The sequence below is a fragment of the Nicotiana sylvestris genome, chromosome 7, assembly GCF_000393655.2.
Source record: "Nicotiana sylvestris chromosome 7, ASM39365v2, whole genome shotgun sequence".
In the NCBI taxonomy this organism is placed as follows: Eukaryota; Viridiplantae; Streptophyta; class Magnoliopsida; order Solanales; family Solanaceae; genus Nicotiana; species Nicotiana sylvestris.
The window spans coordinates 11,606,824-11,622,202 of NC_091063.1; the positions used below are offsets into that span (position 1 = coordinate 11,606,824).

The window sequence follows — 15,379 nt, forward strand, 5'->3', positions numbered from 1 at the left end:
CAAAAATTTAGGATGGAATTATACTTACGATCCATATTCCATTTCATACTCTTGGCTAGGATCAAGTCCGAGGTCTTCACTCAAACAAAATGGCCCATCCAACCCCGGTCTTTGTACTTATCTATGCTCGAGAAAGGTGCCATGGTGGCCTGACGTTGAAGCTTTATTAGTCCTTCTCCATATAGTCGGGGGCTATACAGGCGTATGAGGTGGTCGAGGGTAAAGGGAAGCCCGTCGATTCTACTTACGAAGAAACGAAGTAATATCACTATCCTCCAAAAAGAGGGATGAATCTGATCGAGGGTCACCTCGTACTTCTTATAGAAATCTATGATAATCGGATCCAAGGGACCCAACGTGAAGGGGTAAGTGTAAACAGTTAAGAACCCCTCCACGTGGGTAGTGATTGATTCTTCTGGAGCAGGCACCACCACACATTTTTTACCCCAGTTACAATCTTTTTTAACCTAGGAGAGCAGGTTATTAGGTATCGAGCATATATACCTCGATACCGTCTCGCATCGACCTGAAACCGATGAGGTCTTTTCAACCTTGAAGTCGGAATTGATGACACACACTATGGAAAAGAACTCTTCAGGGCGTGGCTCCTCCGCTGGTTCCTCACCGACCGGGACGAGGAAGCAGTTTCCTTTTGCGGAACAATTTTTGAAGTTTTAGCCATTTAATTTTTCTGGATGAAGAAGAATAGAAATTGAAAACGAATACTTAGTATTTTAGGATAGACATGCGAAGAAACCCAAATATCTGAAAATACAAGGCTTTGAGGAATGTAGAAGATTTTGAAGATTAGAGTGAAGAAGATTTGAAATTAAAGTTTGAAAAATGAAGAATGAGGATATTTATAATTTCTTAATGACGGTTCAAAGCAGGTAATGGCCGATCGTCGACTGACGCGCATTAAATGCCTGGGAAACTATACCGATGAGACGTTTCGGTTACCTCTGCTGCTTACGTCATGATGATCGAGGTGAAGATCGAGGGCTCAAATCATTTCTTGTCATTACTCTCCAAAAAACGAAGGGACTATCTGTATACGGTAAAAATCAGGCTTTCCTTTTTTGTATAATTAATCAAGACCGGGGCGTGGCAGGCCAAGGTTCGACACCATGTCATACCGGACCGTGGCACGAAGTTAGAATGTCAAGCTCGTGACTCAGGGACCGATCGAGATCGAGATCGGCCAAGATCGAGACCGAGCGGGATAGAGATCGAGCAAGATCGAGGGAAGCCAGCCGAGCCAAATAACGGAAAGCCAAGATATCCGTGATCGGGCGAGGATCACGATGGAACTCTCTGCAGGTATCAAGAAGAGGCTAATTAATCAGCTAATCATGAGATTTCTTACTATATTTAGGATCGTATTAAGGGTAGGACTCCCCTACTATATAAAGGGGGTCTGATCATTTGTAAAGCGGGACATTCATGTTACATAAATCAATATATTATCTTTCTCTAGTTTTCATTATCTTGTTACTTTATTCTTGTATCAACTGAATCTTCACTTGGTTTAAGGGTGATCGAATTCAATGGCCAAGGCTATTTGATTAGTTTGGTTTGCATTTGTTCCTTTACAGTCAATTTCGATATCAATTTACGTTTTCCTCAGTTTGTGCCAAGTAAAATCACGTGTCCTTAAAATCACATATAAATTCAATTGTTATTTGTTTTTAGAGTAAATAGGTTCTTTGAGTCCAAAAGAACCACAATTTGGTTCCGGACTCCTACTTGTAGTCTATTGCAACTGTTCAAGTACTTGTTATAGGCATATTTTCCAATTATTTCACTTCAAATAGCACATCTCGGGATTTTTTATTTTGATTACTATTTGAAATATATTGACTCAGCCTATTTTTGCGAATAATTGTCGGTTCATATCCATACTATATATCCATATATAAAGAGTAAAGGTCGCACTAGCTATAATCTTTATATAATATAGTAAGTGAATATAAAGATTAATATAACCTTCTTTTTTAAACTTGGAATATTGAGATATTGTTTATTGGTTTGATTGAATGTTTGAAATTTGCTCCTTGTACTGTAATTTCACTCTGTATTAAAAAATTCTTTTTCAATAGTAATCAGGGGCACAACCCAGAGACGGATCTAAGATTTGAAAGTGGTCGGTACCATAATTTCTTTTAATGTATACCTTGTAATGACTAATATGAAATTTGTTAGGAATATTTATTCGATTTTTTAAATAAGGAATCATACCTTAATTATAACAACACAAGTAAAATTAATATTTTCACTAAGAAATTACATCTTTTTTTATATATTAAAAATAAATTTACACAAAATAACATCTTCAATAAGGAAACTACATCAAGCAGAATAAGAAATTTTTTAAAAATATCTTTAATAGATAAATTATATCCCACAAGTATAGAATTAAATAAACTAGAAGCACATTCTCAAAAATCAAAATCATAAATCTCATATTTTTTACGCAATGCTTACGAAATTTTTGTCATAATTTAATAGTAAAGAGATTTGAATTATATTTAATAACCATAGAATAACACAAATTTTTATGATATAACAAAAAAAGATGAAAAAAATTTGATCTCAATCGAAAATTCCCATTAAGACTTAAATTTTTCGGATATGAAAGAATAAAACTCATAAATTTGAGATTAAGAGGAATGCTTATTTTATAGAATTTTATAGTGTTGGGGTCTCTTTTTTTTATTGTTCTCGTTAGAGACCATATATAAATGATAGAATAAAGATCCCTTAAAAAAAAGATAGAATAAAGAAAGAAAAATACAAAAATAATGAAACGATAAATAAAATTGGGAGGTAGCCAAAAAAGAAAGAAAAAGCACACGAAAAGGGAAAGTCGGACAAGGTTCAAGATAATTTCTGATAAACGGCCAAAAATGTATATTTTCGGTGTACTTTCATCTCATAACTTGTGTAGTTACATAAGTTACCTGAGTTTTTGTAGTGAATTATGCTCATTACGTACATTCTTGTGTGTACGAGCAAGTTGGACGAAAAGTGAGCAAAAGAAGTTGATTCGGGACCAAAAGATAAAAGAAGAACTTTGCTCGTTCATTCTCGCGTGTACACGAGAGAGTGAACGAGCTAGCTAAGGAAAAGCTTGAGAAAAAACAACGGATTATGGCAAAAAGGCATGGAAGAGCACGAGAAACTTTGAAGGAAAAGAAAAGGAGAAGAACTTTGCTCGTTCACTCTCGAGTGCGCACGAGAGAATGAACGAGCTAACCTGAAAAGGCTGTTCCGAATTTGGATTATATTATTTCGCCCTAATCAAACCCTACCCCATATAAATAGTCCTTAAACTTACTTTTGAGGGAGAGACGTTTTTGGAGAGGGTATTCGACCCAAGGAGGCAAGAACATGCTAGGAGCAAGGCGGAGAATTCTTCTACGAGTTTTTCACTTCCTTCTTTTTATTTTTATTATTGGTTATGTATTCTAGTATTGTAATTTTGCATATTATTATGAATAGCTAATTTGTTATCTAGGGTTTTGATGGAACTTTTTGTAGGATAAATTCTTGTGACATTTTTATATAATTGAGCCGTTGGATTTCTCTACTTGTTTAACTACGTGTTTATTGCTGTTGATTGAATGGCCATCAATTGACTGTGCCTCTTTAGTGTGTATATTGCTCGAGAGAAAGTACACATTTAGGTAATTGTTGAACAACATCACTCCTAATGTATGATAGATCAATGCGGAGGGTTTAAAGGGATGATTAGAGATAATGAAACCTTGGTGTGATCGTAGTGAGCGATGAATTAGTGCCAATTAGCATAGTTCGAGAGGATACGTCTAATAAATTGTGGTAGGTGCTCGAGAGAGAGCTACGACACCTAAAGTACTCACGATCGGTAGAGAATACTTAGGCGAAATTATAGAAGACGTAGCGGGAAAGATTTCGACAATTGAAAAAATCATAACTCTAGAACTCCTTAATTTAGTCTCCAACTCTTAATGTCTTTAGTTATTAATTTACTATTTTAATTTTGTTAGTTAATTAATTAGGCATAAGAATCTTAATATTTATAATTTAGAAATTATTCGAGCTTGACTTCTTAGTGATATTGAACAGTTGTAGCAAAGCCTGAGTTCTCTGTGAGATTCGACTCCAAACTTTTAGACCGGATTATATTTGCAGCGCATGCTTATCCTTTTTAGGACTAGAGTTGGGCGTGATCAATTTCCAACTAGAGTTTTACACACAAGAAAAGTTTTAAAAAAGATCTACCAGTCATGTCACATTGTCTAATTTACAGTTGCGGGTGGTAGGATCAGATATTTAACCTAATTTAAGAAAATTTCAATATAGGTATATAAATTTTTTATCACCTTAGCGAGTGCCATGCTACCCAATTGTAAAGGGGTGTGATCCGCCCATGGCGGAGCCATAGTGTGAGTTGCGGGTTCGGTTAAATCAAATAGTTTTTCGTCAAATCTTGTATTTATATCAAGAAATCTAATGAATATGTACAAATTGTGTATTTGGAGCCTAATATTTTAAAATAATTTCAATTTTGAACCCATAAGGTTCAAATCTTAACTTCGCCTCTGAATTAATTCATATTATTCTTAATGTTTGAGGAACAACAATAACGATCCAGTAAAATCTCACTAGTTGGGTCTAGGAAGAGTATTGTATATGCAGATCTTACCCCTACCCAAGGGATAGCGAGACTTTTCCGATAGACGAGAAAATGAAGAGAAAATATAATGGAGAGGAGCGGAATACGATGAAGATTGCGTGTTCTTGCTTAACTTTGCCTGGACGTGTTAGTGAGAGAGTTCAAATTTGTGTTTGCCTTTGACTAGTTTGATTCTTTTTTTGGATCTGGCGGATAAGTCAAAATTTCGGCCAATGTCCCGAGGGCTAGTGGCATGGCATTCAGGGGCGGATTCGGCAGTATTTCCCATGCGAATTATAAATTTATATATAAAAATTTATTAATATTTTAATAAATTATAAATATAAATTTATAACTTTAAAAATATAATAAGTTATATAAATTTATAACTTTAAAAATATAATAAGTTAAATGCTATAAATTTTAAAGATTACATGGCAATGATAATTGATTACAGAAGTCATGGCCTTTTTCTTCCCACAACTTGGCCAAATGAACATCGGACATCATTGTCAAATAATTATTCTCCTATCTCCCAACTAAAATTGTTACATTTACCACTTTTTGATTGGACATAAATAGAGTTTTTAATTTTATTCTCAGTGACAAGAGTTTTAAACCTTTTTTTTTTCTCCAAACCAGAAATTTCCCTTTCCTCCTTTTCCTTTTTTTCCTTTTCTTTTTTTAATTTAAATGCATTCATGGATTTTTTTTGCTAGTGATGATATTTGGGCCGGCTTTTGCGTACTTCAACGACATTCATATTACCTTCTACTTGCATCTTACATGATATAGTAAATTTAATTATTATAAAAATTAAATAAAAACTATTTGTTCCCATCGTTCCAATTTATTTGTCATGATAAGGTTTTACACAATTTTTATGAAAAGATTAATTAAGTGTGTAAATTGACTAATATATTTTCCTATTAATTCTTTAATCTTTGTCTATTTATATGCCTATTAATTATAGGAATAATTATTGCTAAGGGAAAAGTTAGAAAAAATTATTAATTCTCTCTTAATTTTTAAATTTGCAAGTATTTGAAAATAATTACTTTCAGTATACATGACAAATAAAGTATTCAAATAATTGGTGCCCAAATGCAATGTACCAGAAGTTTCCCTCACTTGTTTATTCAACCTTTAGCTTCCCCCCAAATATAGCACACCTTCAGTTTAACCCAGAAATAAAATTACTTTTTTGTTTTTTTTAAAGTAAAAAGATATTTTCGTATATTATTTTTATATTAGATGACTCATTATTGATTGGAGTTGTGTCATCACTGAGTCGTCAACTTTATCAATTTTCTCTTTCTTTTGCTCCTCTCATTTCTTTCTATCTTTGCAGCTTCAATCTTTTCTTACAACTTTTGCATAAATGGCCATATTCTAACGCATATACTAAAGCTTTGAGACAGAAAGAGAAAGGTGCTTTTTTTTTTTTAATTTATTTTTATTTTATATTAGTTTGATTCCAAAGGTATTGAAGAATCATATAAATGGCCATGATTTCTCGTTTGCTTCGATCCACGGTTAAAGCAGCTATCACCGCCCAGGTTTGTTTTTTTAACGTTTATTAATTATGAAATTCCGTTTTTTTTTTCAAGCTTTATTTTATGTATTAGTTTTCTTGTGTAAAGTTAATGAGTTTCTTTGTTGAATCATCATTTTGTCTGTTTGTTATGTGTTTTTGGCATTTCTAGTGGATTTGTTTTGAGTTGAAAGTGGCTATAAGTTTTATTTTTGATTTTATACAGAAGCTTGTTAAATAGAGAATGAGACAGCCGAGGTTGATTTATTGGGACAGAGAATGATAATACGGAGCTTCATTTTGTCTTTTCTCATTCTCAGATATCATAAATGAGAAAACGAAAATTGATCTGGAAAATACACTGTTATCAAAAAAGAAAAGAAAAAAAGGAGTGCCTCTGCTCAAGTATAAGCTAAGCTTTTTGGAGTTGGAACTGATTGATACATTCAATTTTACATAATAACTTGTAGTATGTTTTTAGGAGCTGTCATCAAGTCACTGTTTTCAGGTTCTTCTTTGTTGACATGTGACCAGGAGGTCACGGGTTCAAGCCGTGGAAACAGCCTCTTGCAGAAATGCAGGGTAAGGCTGCATAGAATAGACCCTTCTGGTCCGACTCTTCCCAGGTCGCCGCACATAGTGGGAGTTTAGTGCACCGGGCTGCCCTTTTTTTTAAATTTTATTTAGGATGATCTTAAGCTGAGAATTCTTTTAGTTGTTTTCTAGCCTTGGGTTGATCACCTTTCTGCTGAAGAATAGTGAAATTAATCAGAGGGCAACCGATTGTGGACAAACCAAAAGATCAATAAACTCTTTCATGGTGTTTGATTGACTGTCTCTTGAACAGCCTGTTGCTTAATCTGAAACATTCAACTATGATATACAACTGAGCAGTGGCTGTCGAAATTGCATTTGGAGCATCACCATCTATTGATTCACATTTTGGTGAATTGTCTGAGCACAAGCGTTGGCTTTACACAGACTTGAGAAAATCAAGGAAAAGAATGTATTGCACAGAGGAGTTTTTCATTCGATCATTTTTTAAGAATTTACAGTCTGCACTATGCAGAGACTCTATGTCAAAATGTAATGTTGGATTATACGGGAATGAAGTTTCCTGAGGCACTTTTCTGGTGTTTTTAAGTTCATTTTCTGCTATAATATTTTTTTTATAAGTATGATTTTATTGATGTATAGGGGAAAACCCTGGTAAGAGGTATAAAAAAAGTAACGAGCCTTACACAAAAATAGGTTTAGCACTGTGCAGGGGCTAAATCTCTTAGACTTGTTCTTAGATGTCAGATTTCGAAGACTAAGTAAATTTAGTTCCATGAAGCAGTATTGTTTTTGTTTTTCGACTTGCCATTATGTTGTTTCTGTTCTAATTAATCTGGCTTTGTAGGGTAGTTTCCATGCAAAACATATTCCAGCTGTCAGCAGTTTACAGGAGCATATAGTTCGGAATTCAACACAGGCTAGATATAATAGTACACAGGCATCTTTGCAAAATGATATTCCATCAACTGATAATAGAGGGTAAATTCTGTTTCTCTTTCTTACCACTTGATTTCTTTTTTCACCTCCCATGTCTGTGGACAGTCATTACCAATTTAACTTGCCATTTCTTCATGTGTAGTATATTAAGCCATGTGTGATTATCTCTGAATAAATTTCAGTATATATCTGAATATATTTCACTCAGTTGACATATAAGGCGTGCACCTACGAAGTACGTATATTTTTCATTAACCAATACATCTCCATTTTTGCAGGTTTAAGGGTCATGATATGTTGGCACCCTTCACTGCTGGGTGGCAAAGTACTGATGTGGATCCTTTGATTATTGAGAAGTCTGAGGTTAGATTTATGGCTACTTTGGATGTTAACTTGAGAAAACGTTTTTTTTCCTTACCAATTTTTAAAATTTGTCATAGGGATCCTATGTCTATGACATAAAAGGGAGAAAGTATCTTGATACTCTAGCTGGTTTGTGGTGCACAGCATTAGGTACGTAAGATCCCTTTTTTTAAGTCTTTGGTGTGCACCCTTCTTTCTCCAAATGTTTTAATATGTATATCTTTCAAGTAAGTTTTGCTGTTTGGTTAACTCTCTAGCCAGACATTGACAAGCTTAAGTTTTCACTCATTATGCCAGATATTTTTCTTACACGATTTAGCTGCTAATTCTTTTCGGTAATGAGAATAAGTAATTGCATCATGATCATAACACCAAGCAATTTGTTTTAAATTGATGTTTAACTCCATTAATGAAATTGTTGTGCATCTTCAGTTTGTTTTGTAGTCAATGTTTACTCTGTTATCCGGATTTTGTTGCATTTGAAACGTGTTGGAGGATGACAGCTTGAACCATATATTGTAAGGTTACCATTAAGGAAAACTCGTAACTGTTTTAATCTTGGTAAAAGCTTTTTTTTTTCATTATCCAAGTATAAGAAAATAATTTAGTCTGAGTTGTTTAGATTTATGAATTTTAAGGGATAATTATAGTTCCATACGTCCATTTTGGGAAATGGACTTTCCATCCTTTCAGAAAATTGTGTTAGGTCTATTCGTGTTTCATATTTGTGATGTAGCTCTGTGTTTGTCACATTGCTACAGTTAACTGGATATTTGCTTTTAAATCTCTTAACTTTTTTATCTTGGGAAATACTCGACGACGTTATATTCAGTTGGGAGGCCGTTATCCTGTCTACTCAATGTATCAGTTGTAGAAGTTGTTATTCCATTGCTGCAAACTAATTTTCTAAAGAAAGTGGAAAGATCTATCACTGCTGTACAATTGCAACAAGTATGCCATATTATATCTCTACTGTTCAACGTGTCACATGTTGAACTGTGATAGTCTAGTGGGCGGTCCAAATTCTCAAAACTGGAGAGGCCCCAGAAGGGCCTTAGACTTTTATGTGATTGCTCAAGTATGCTTAAACAAAAACAGTTTAGAACTTGTTTATTAGACAATGGCTAATTCTTGACAGCTATGGAACTTTGTAATGAGTTTTTATTCATGATGTATCTGGAACATGTCTACACTTTTTTAAACAACTTAAATATTCTTGTAGGGGGAAACGAGCCTCGCCTTGTTGATGCTGCCACTAAGCAATTGAACACATTGCCCTTTTACCATTCATTTTGGAACCGTACTACAAAACCTTCTTTGGTATGGCAAACACTGAGCAATGTCCTTACATGGAAAAGGAAAATCTCAGTGATGTCGGAATTTGGTTTTGAAGTTTTACTTGGATCTCAGGCTGATTGCACTTTGAAATATACAGGATCTTGCGAAGGAGCTTCTGGATATGTTTACTGCAAATAAAATGGCGAAAGCATTTTTTACAAATAGCGGATCAGAAGCCAATGATACCCAGGTTTTGCTTATTGCCTTCAAACACATAATTATATATTCTAGCTGCAGCTCAGGTTTTTTCTTAAAACACTTGCTAACCATCAGAACAGTCCATAGTCTTGGGGATAGTGAAAGAGCATTGGACATTTTGCTCTTTTTTTTTGGGCATGTGGCAGTTCTGTATTCAATGAAAATGAATGCAATAGTTGCCTTGAGATTTTCTTTTTTGTGTAGAAGTGTCATAACCAATAGCAGGATTTTATCTGAAGAAGTATATGCGGATAATATGTACCCCTTTTACCTCAACTGTAGGTGAAGCTGGTATGGTATTACAACAATGCTCTTGGAAGGCCAAACAAAAAGAAATTTATTGCTCGAGCAAAAGCGTAATCTGATACCTCAACTGTTTATTCTTTTTTGGTTTTCTGTCCCTTTTTTCTTTAAGCTTACATAATGTTTTTGCTCATTCGATTGTACAGATATCACGGTTCAACTCTTATTTCTGCCAGTCTCACTGGGTAATATAATAAACACTATTGGACATCAAATCGCTGAGATTTGTTTTTGTGTTTCAAGTATCTGTTTGGCTAATACTTTCTTTTGCAGTCTTCCTGCACTGCATCAAAAATTTGATCTTCCTGCTCCATTTGTACTGCACACTGACTGCCCTCATTATTGGCGCTATCATCTGCCAGGTTATTACTTATTCTTACTGGCTCTAGGTTTGTCCTGTTCTTATGGTGTAATATACCATTTTTGTTGAAATGTACCGGCCAGGTGAGACGGAGGAGGAGTTCTCAACCAGGTTGGCTAAAAATCTGGAAGATCTTATCCTCAAAGAGGGGCCTGAAACAGTAACTTCTGTCAACTTTAACTCACTGCTGCTTAGTTTCTGCATTGGGGGTGATTTATTGCTGATTAATTTACTTTTTCACCTCAGATAGCTGCTTTCATTGCTGAACCAGTCATGGGGGCAGGAGGTGTCATACCTCCTCCAGCAACTTATTTTGACAAGGTAGTTTTTTTTTTGTGGCCTTTTATCCGTTCCTTTTCATTCTTGCGGGAGGAAGCTGTTTGCTATTGCATTGCTAGTTTTTCGCATTACTACTTAAAATGCGGCATGCAATGCTCAATCTAGGATGTAAGAGCTCTTCTATTGTGTGATTCTGAAGAATGAAGGCAATCAGCTATTTATTCCTTGCAGTTTTTGGATTTTTGCAATTATATTTTTTAATTCCTACAGATTATGCTTATATACAACTGAAACAGCAATTTCTCCCTTTCTTTTATAGATCCAAGCTGTAGTGAAGAAATATGACATTCTTTTCATAGCGGATGAGGTCATATGTGCCTTTGGGAGGCTTGGAACAATGTTTGGCTGTGACAAGTATAACATCAAACCCGATCTTGTCTCCCTAGCCAAGGTAGATTAAACAACATCCTATCTCGGCTATCCCAACTTATATCTGGATTATAAATTTTCTTTCCTGAATTGTTTTTCAGGCTCTTTCTTCTGCATATATGCCAATTGGAGCTGTCCTTGTAAGCCCTGAAGTTTCTGATGTAATATATTCTCAAAGCAATAAACTTGGTGAGCTTACTATTAGTTTGATAGCATAACAAATCATTTCCTTTTTGTCTGTTAGTCGAAGCACTGAAAGTTTTTCTGGAACTAGGTTCCTTTTCTCATGGATTCACTTATTCTGGGCATCCTGTGTCATGCGCGGTGGCATTGGAAGCTCTTAAGATCTACAAGTACGTATGCTTCAAATTGCCTTTCAACTTTCTTCCTGCCAGTTTAGGATTGTATGAACATGTGCTTATAATTTGTTGCCGTTATTTGTAACTTGCAATTGACTTATCTGCTAGTACAGTCTGCTTATTGTAGCATTACGATTGCTGACAGCTCTGCAGTTTAGTACGTAGGCATTGAGCATGAAAATCAAGAATATATGTTAAAACTGTACTTCCCCAGATTAGCAATTGTACTTAGCTAGTGCTAAAGCTCTGAAAATGTTCAAATTATTTCAGGGAACGAAATATGGTTGAGAAAGTAAGTAGAATATCCCCAAAGTTCCAAGAAGGTCTGAAGGCATTTTCTGACAGTCCCATAGTCGGAGAGGTAGAATTAATCACTTATATAAAAGTGGTGTCATAACTTCCTAACGAATAGTTATTCATTCGCTTCCCTCTTACTTTTCTGTAGATTAGGGGAACTGGTTTGATCCTTGCAACGGAGTTTGCCAATAACAAATCTCCCAATGATCCTTTCCCTCCTGAATGGGGTATGTAATTTCTTCATTGGCTCTTCAATCAAAGGCCGTATTTAACTCTTAGCTCATTCAAACTGCTCATTGATGCTCAGGTATTGGTACATATTTTGGAGCACAGTGTGAGAAGAATGGTATGTTGGTGCGTGTTGCTGGTGATACCATAATGATGTCTCCTCCATTTATAGTGACTCCGGAAGAAGTTGATGAGGTATGTTTATGCCTTGTATTTAATATATAAATTTGTGTGCGTCTTCGTGTGTATTTCTTGTTGATAGCTTTGCTGATTGATGTTGCAGCTGCCCTTCTCTGTTATTGTTTCTTATCTTGTTGTAAATATAAACCATCTCATGAAATCTGAAAAGCTGTAAAACCATTCTCCTTTGTGCAGTTGATTAGCATCTATGGGAAAGCATTAAAGGAAACTGAAAAGAGGGTGGAAGAACTCAAGTCTCAGAAGTAATAGTTGACAGAAAAAGCTTGATGATGGCGAAAAAAACAGATATACAAGCACAATTAAAACCAAAATGTCTTGGCTATACTGTAAAATGTCCAGAATGAATGAAGTAAGAAATATAATTTTAAGTCCAAGTTGCTCCTCTTCTCTTTCTTTGGATTGTAATTTTGTTTGCAGTAAAATTCCAGCTTTTGATCCATAAATGAAGATGGCTATCCCTTTCACCAGTTGTCATTCAAGATACTGTATTACAAAACTTTCCCAAGGTAGTTTGTATCAAATGCGGCCAAGTATTATCGTAATTTTAATACATATGCTTGTTAACTTTTAAGTTTTATATGTTCGAGCTTGTATGTTGAGTAATTGACATGAAGTAAGTTAACATAAATAAAATTTATAACAATAATATCTCATGATATTACCTCTGAAATAATCGTTTACAAGGATAAGTTTTTGTGTGTGTTCTGGTCGACATTAATAAGATATCATCTAAATGAGTTGATAAGGTTGGATAATGACTTGGGAGTGGCCCAAACTTCACTTGTTATCAAGAGTCGTCCCAATCTTTTGGACATTAATTATATGGGATTTTTACATAAATGTCCCAAATAAGTTTTAATTTACCAACCTTTAGCCATTAATCATAGATTTACTAAAATTAGCCAAGCACATAAAATTAAAAACTTAAATAAATAAGGTTCTTTCTCTCCAAAAATTACACTCAAAGATTTCCTTCCATATTTTTAAGTGTGATCAGCAACATCAGATGCAAGATGGAAAGAAAATTCCATGGATGAGGTAGCAAACAATGTGATGAAATACAAAATATATAAAATTCCATGGATGAGGTAGCAAACAAGGTGATGAAATACAATATATATATATATATATATATACAAGATTCTAAAAATCTAAGCAAAAAAAGAACTTTTTTCAATGGGTATTGTTGAAATTTATTGAAACCATGTAGATGAGTCAATATACAATTTTTGAAGAAGGTTGGAGCTGATTTGGTATCAAAATTCGTAGTTAAAATCGAGTTCAAAAATTTCTTCTGTGATACATGTATTAAACATGTATCACGCATGTATTACACATACATGTATACATGGATAAACACATGATACACATTTGATACAAATATATTACATATGTGATACAAAAATGATACACAGTGTGATATGCATATAATTTGTTTTTCATATTTCATCTTTTACTTCGAATTTTCAATTTAAACCAGCTCAAAACTCCGCCAAATCATCCCAAAACTGAGATTCAAACTCTTTAAGATGTACCCAATCTATTCTAGTAACACCCACTCAAAAAAAAGCAAAAATTTGACCTTGTTTTGGCTACAAATAGGCAATTGACTAATATTAATAATATTTGGCTAATATTAGTAATATTTAATAAATTGATTAATTTTTGTAATAAACTACTTATAAATAAGTATAAGTGGGAGTTTCCATGATTATATTTCTCTAACTATTACATGGGTAAACAATTTTTAGTGCACTACTTGTAAGGTGACAAACTAAACAATAAACCTGGTTCAAAAGACCATACAAATTCTTAATCAAGGAATCATATTTTTTGGAATCACTAAGTCAACGTGCTGCTTCGATTTGGTTTTGGCATTAATCTTGGAAGGATTTAGTTCATATATTTCACACTATAATTTATTTAATTTGTTGTAATAGGTAAATCTTGATCATTTCTTTTACTAGTCTTCACGGATTGTCATAAATATATTGTCTTATTTTATTTTGCAAGTGACATGTAATTACCTTTTATGTGACCTGATAAATTAGAGTGCTTTTATACTATCATGTATAGAAGTTAAACTCTTAAAAAGTTGTGTCATGGATTAGTTTTTGAGAAAAAAATTTGAAACATATTTGTAGCATTTTTTTGGAAACTCCCCTTCTCGAAAAGTAAACTAACTTGAGAGGCTTTAGTCTCTTCCTTATAGGCCAAGATCTTAAATTAAATAGCTGTCAACTTAATCCCTTAAATTAAAAATAACTGATAAATATATAAAATAATATAATGATATATAATCAATGTATAATTTATATATATCAGTTATAAAAAAAGTAACTATTGAATTCGGCCGAGAATTTATGTGATCTCATTTCAAATGCAAGTGATTGTTTGAAAGTGAAGCGCAGAAGACAAAAAGGGAAGGATTGTGTAGCATGCCTCGGCAGCTTGGCCCTAATATTTCATTGACTTACTATGGGGCACAAAAAATGGTGAATATTTTTCCTAATTTAGAATTTTTCTTCCTCTTCTTGCTATCTAATCTTACAAAATACCATAAAAAATTCTTATAGAGAAACTCGACTTTTGAAACTGAGGACACAAAAGTTTCAAGATTCCTCGTATATAAAAAAGTTAAGAACATTAAAGAGGCTATAGCTCTTTGATGAATCATTTTTGATTTCTATTAGGAAACTTATTAACTAGTAAGCTAACTGATAAATTGAAACCATTTCTAATTAATTAGAATATATGTAAACAAAACTTTTCTTCTTAGATTTGTGCTTTCTTTTACCTAAACACCTACTTTCAACTTCAAACAACTCGTCTATATTCTTTAACCAACCTAACATTCTAGACAAAGACATACATTTCTTTCCTCTTTTCTTATTCACTTTGACCATATGAGTTGGTGGTGGGGTGGGGGCAGAGGCCGACCAGAATTTCGACATTATGAGTTCTGGATTTTGAAATGATGAATTTAAGTTTTAATAATTGGGATCTAAATAATATTTGAATATATTTAATGAATTTCTAAAAATAAATACATTGTTTGAACAAAAGTTAATGAATTCTTCCAAATCCGTAACTGGGCTACTAGCTCCGTCGTGGTTTTTTTGGGGGTGGGTAGGGTGGGGGCTGAGAATCTTGGTTGACGCATTCTCCTTCTAATTTATTTTTGTTCCACGAGTTGATTAGCATCTAAATAAGTTCTTATGCAAAAGATTGTCTTGTGATTTTAGTTTCAAAATAAACTCCAAAAACAAATGCATAAATTTTCTTCCTTATCGACTAAAATAGACTAAATTTGTAGCTTGCAATGAATAAAAAAAAGT

The 15,379-nt window shown here is 33.8% G+C and overlaps 1 protein-coding gene across 1 annotated transcript; it reads left to right on the top strand.

Annotated features, from left to right (window-relative positions):
- Nucleotides 1-5,962: 5,962 nt before the first annotated feature.
- On the top strand, nt 5,963-12,618 carry LOC104250096 (gamma aminobutyrate transaminase 1, mitochondrial). The gene is made up of 18 exons (XM_009806648.2): nt 5,963-6,216; nt 7,594-7,727; nt 7,964-8,048; nt 8,126-8,198; nt 9,271-9,368; nt 9,484-9,576; nt 9,867-9,940; nt 10,034-10,072; nt 10,161-10,249; nt 10,332-10,408; nt 10,495-10,569; nt 10,847-10,978; nt 11,058-11,145; nt 11,231-11,309; nt 11,586-11,676; nt 11,761-11,839; nt 11,920-12,035; nt 12,216-12,618. Exons 1-18 carry the CDS (start codon nt 6,160-6,162, stop codon nt 12,285-12,287), a joined length of 1,551 nt encoding a protein of 516 aa, XP_009804950.1. The 5' UTR covers nt 5,963-6,159; the 3' UTR covers nt 12,288-12,618.
- The last annotated feature ends 2,761 nt before the right edge of the window (nt 12,619-15,379 follow it).

Excerpts from the sequence above, each read along its gene's own strand:
- LOC104250096 (XM_009806648.2), top strand. The coding sequence starts at position 6,160 with ATGGCCATGATTTCTCGTTTGCTTCGATCCACGGTTAAAGCAGCTATC. Across the intron at positions 9,941-10,033 it reads TTTATTGCTCGAGCAAAAGC|ATATCACGGTTCAACTCTTA; the intron begins GTAATCTGATAC and ends TCGATTGTACAG. Across the intron at positions 11,146-11,230 it reads TTCTCAAAGCAATAAACTTG|GTTCCTTTTCTCATGGATTC; the intron begins GTGAGCTTACTA and ends TTCTGGAACTAG.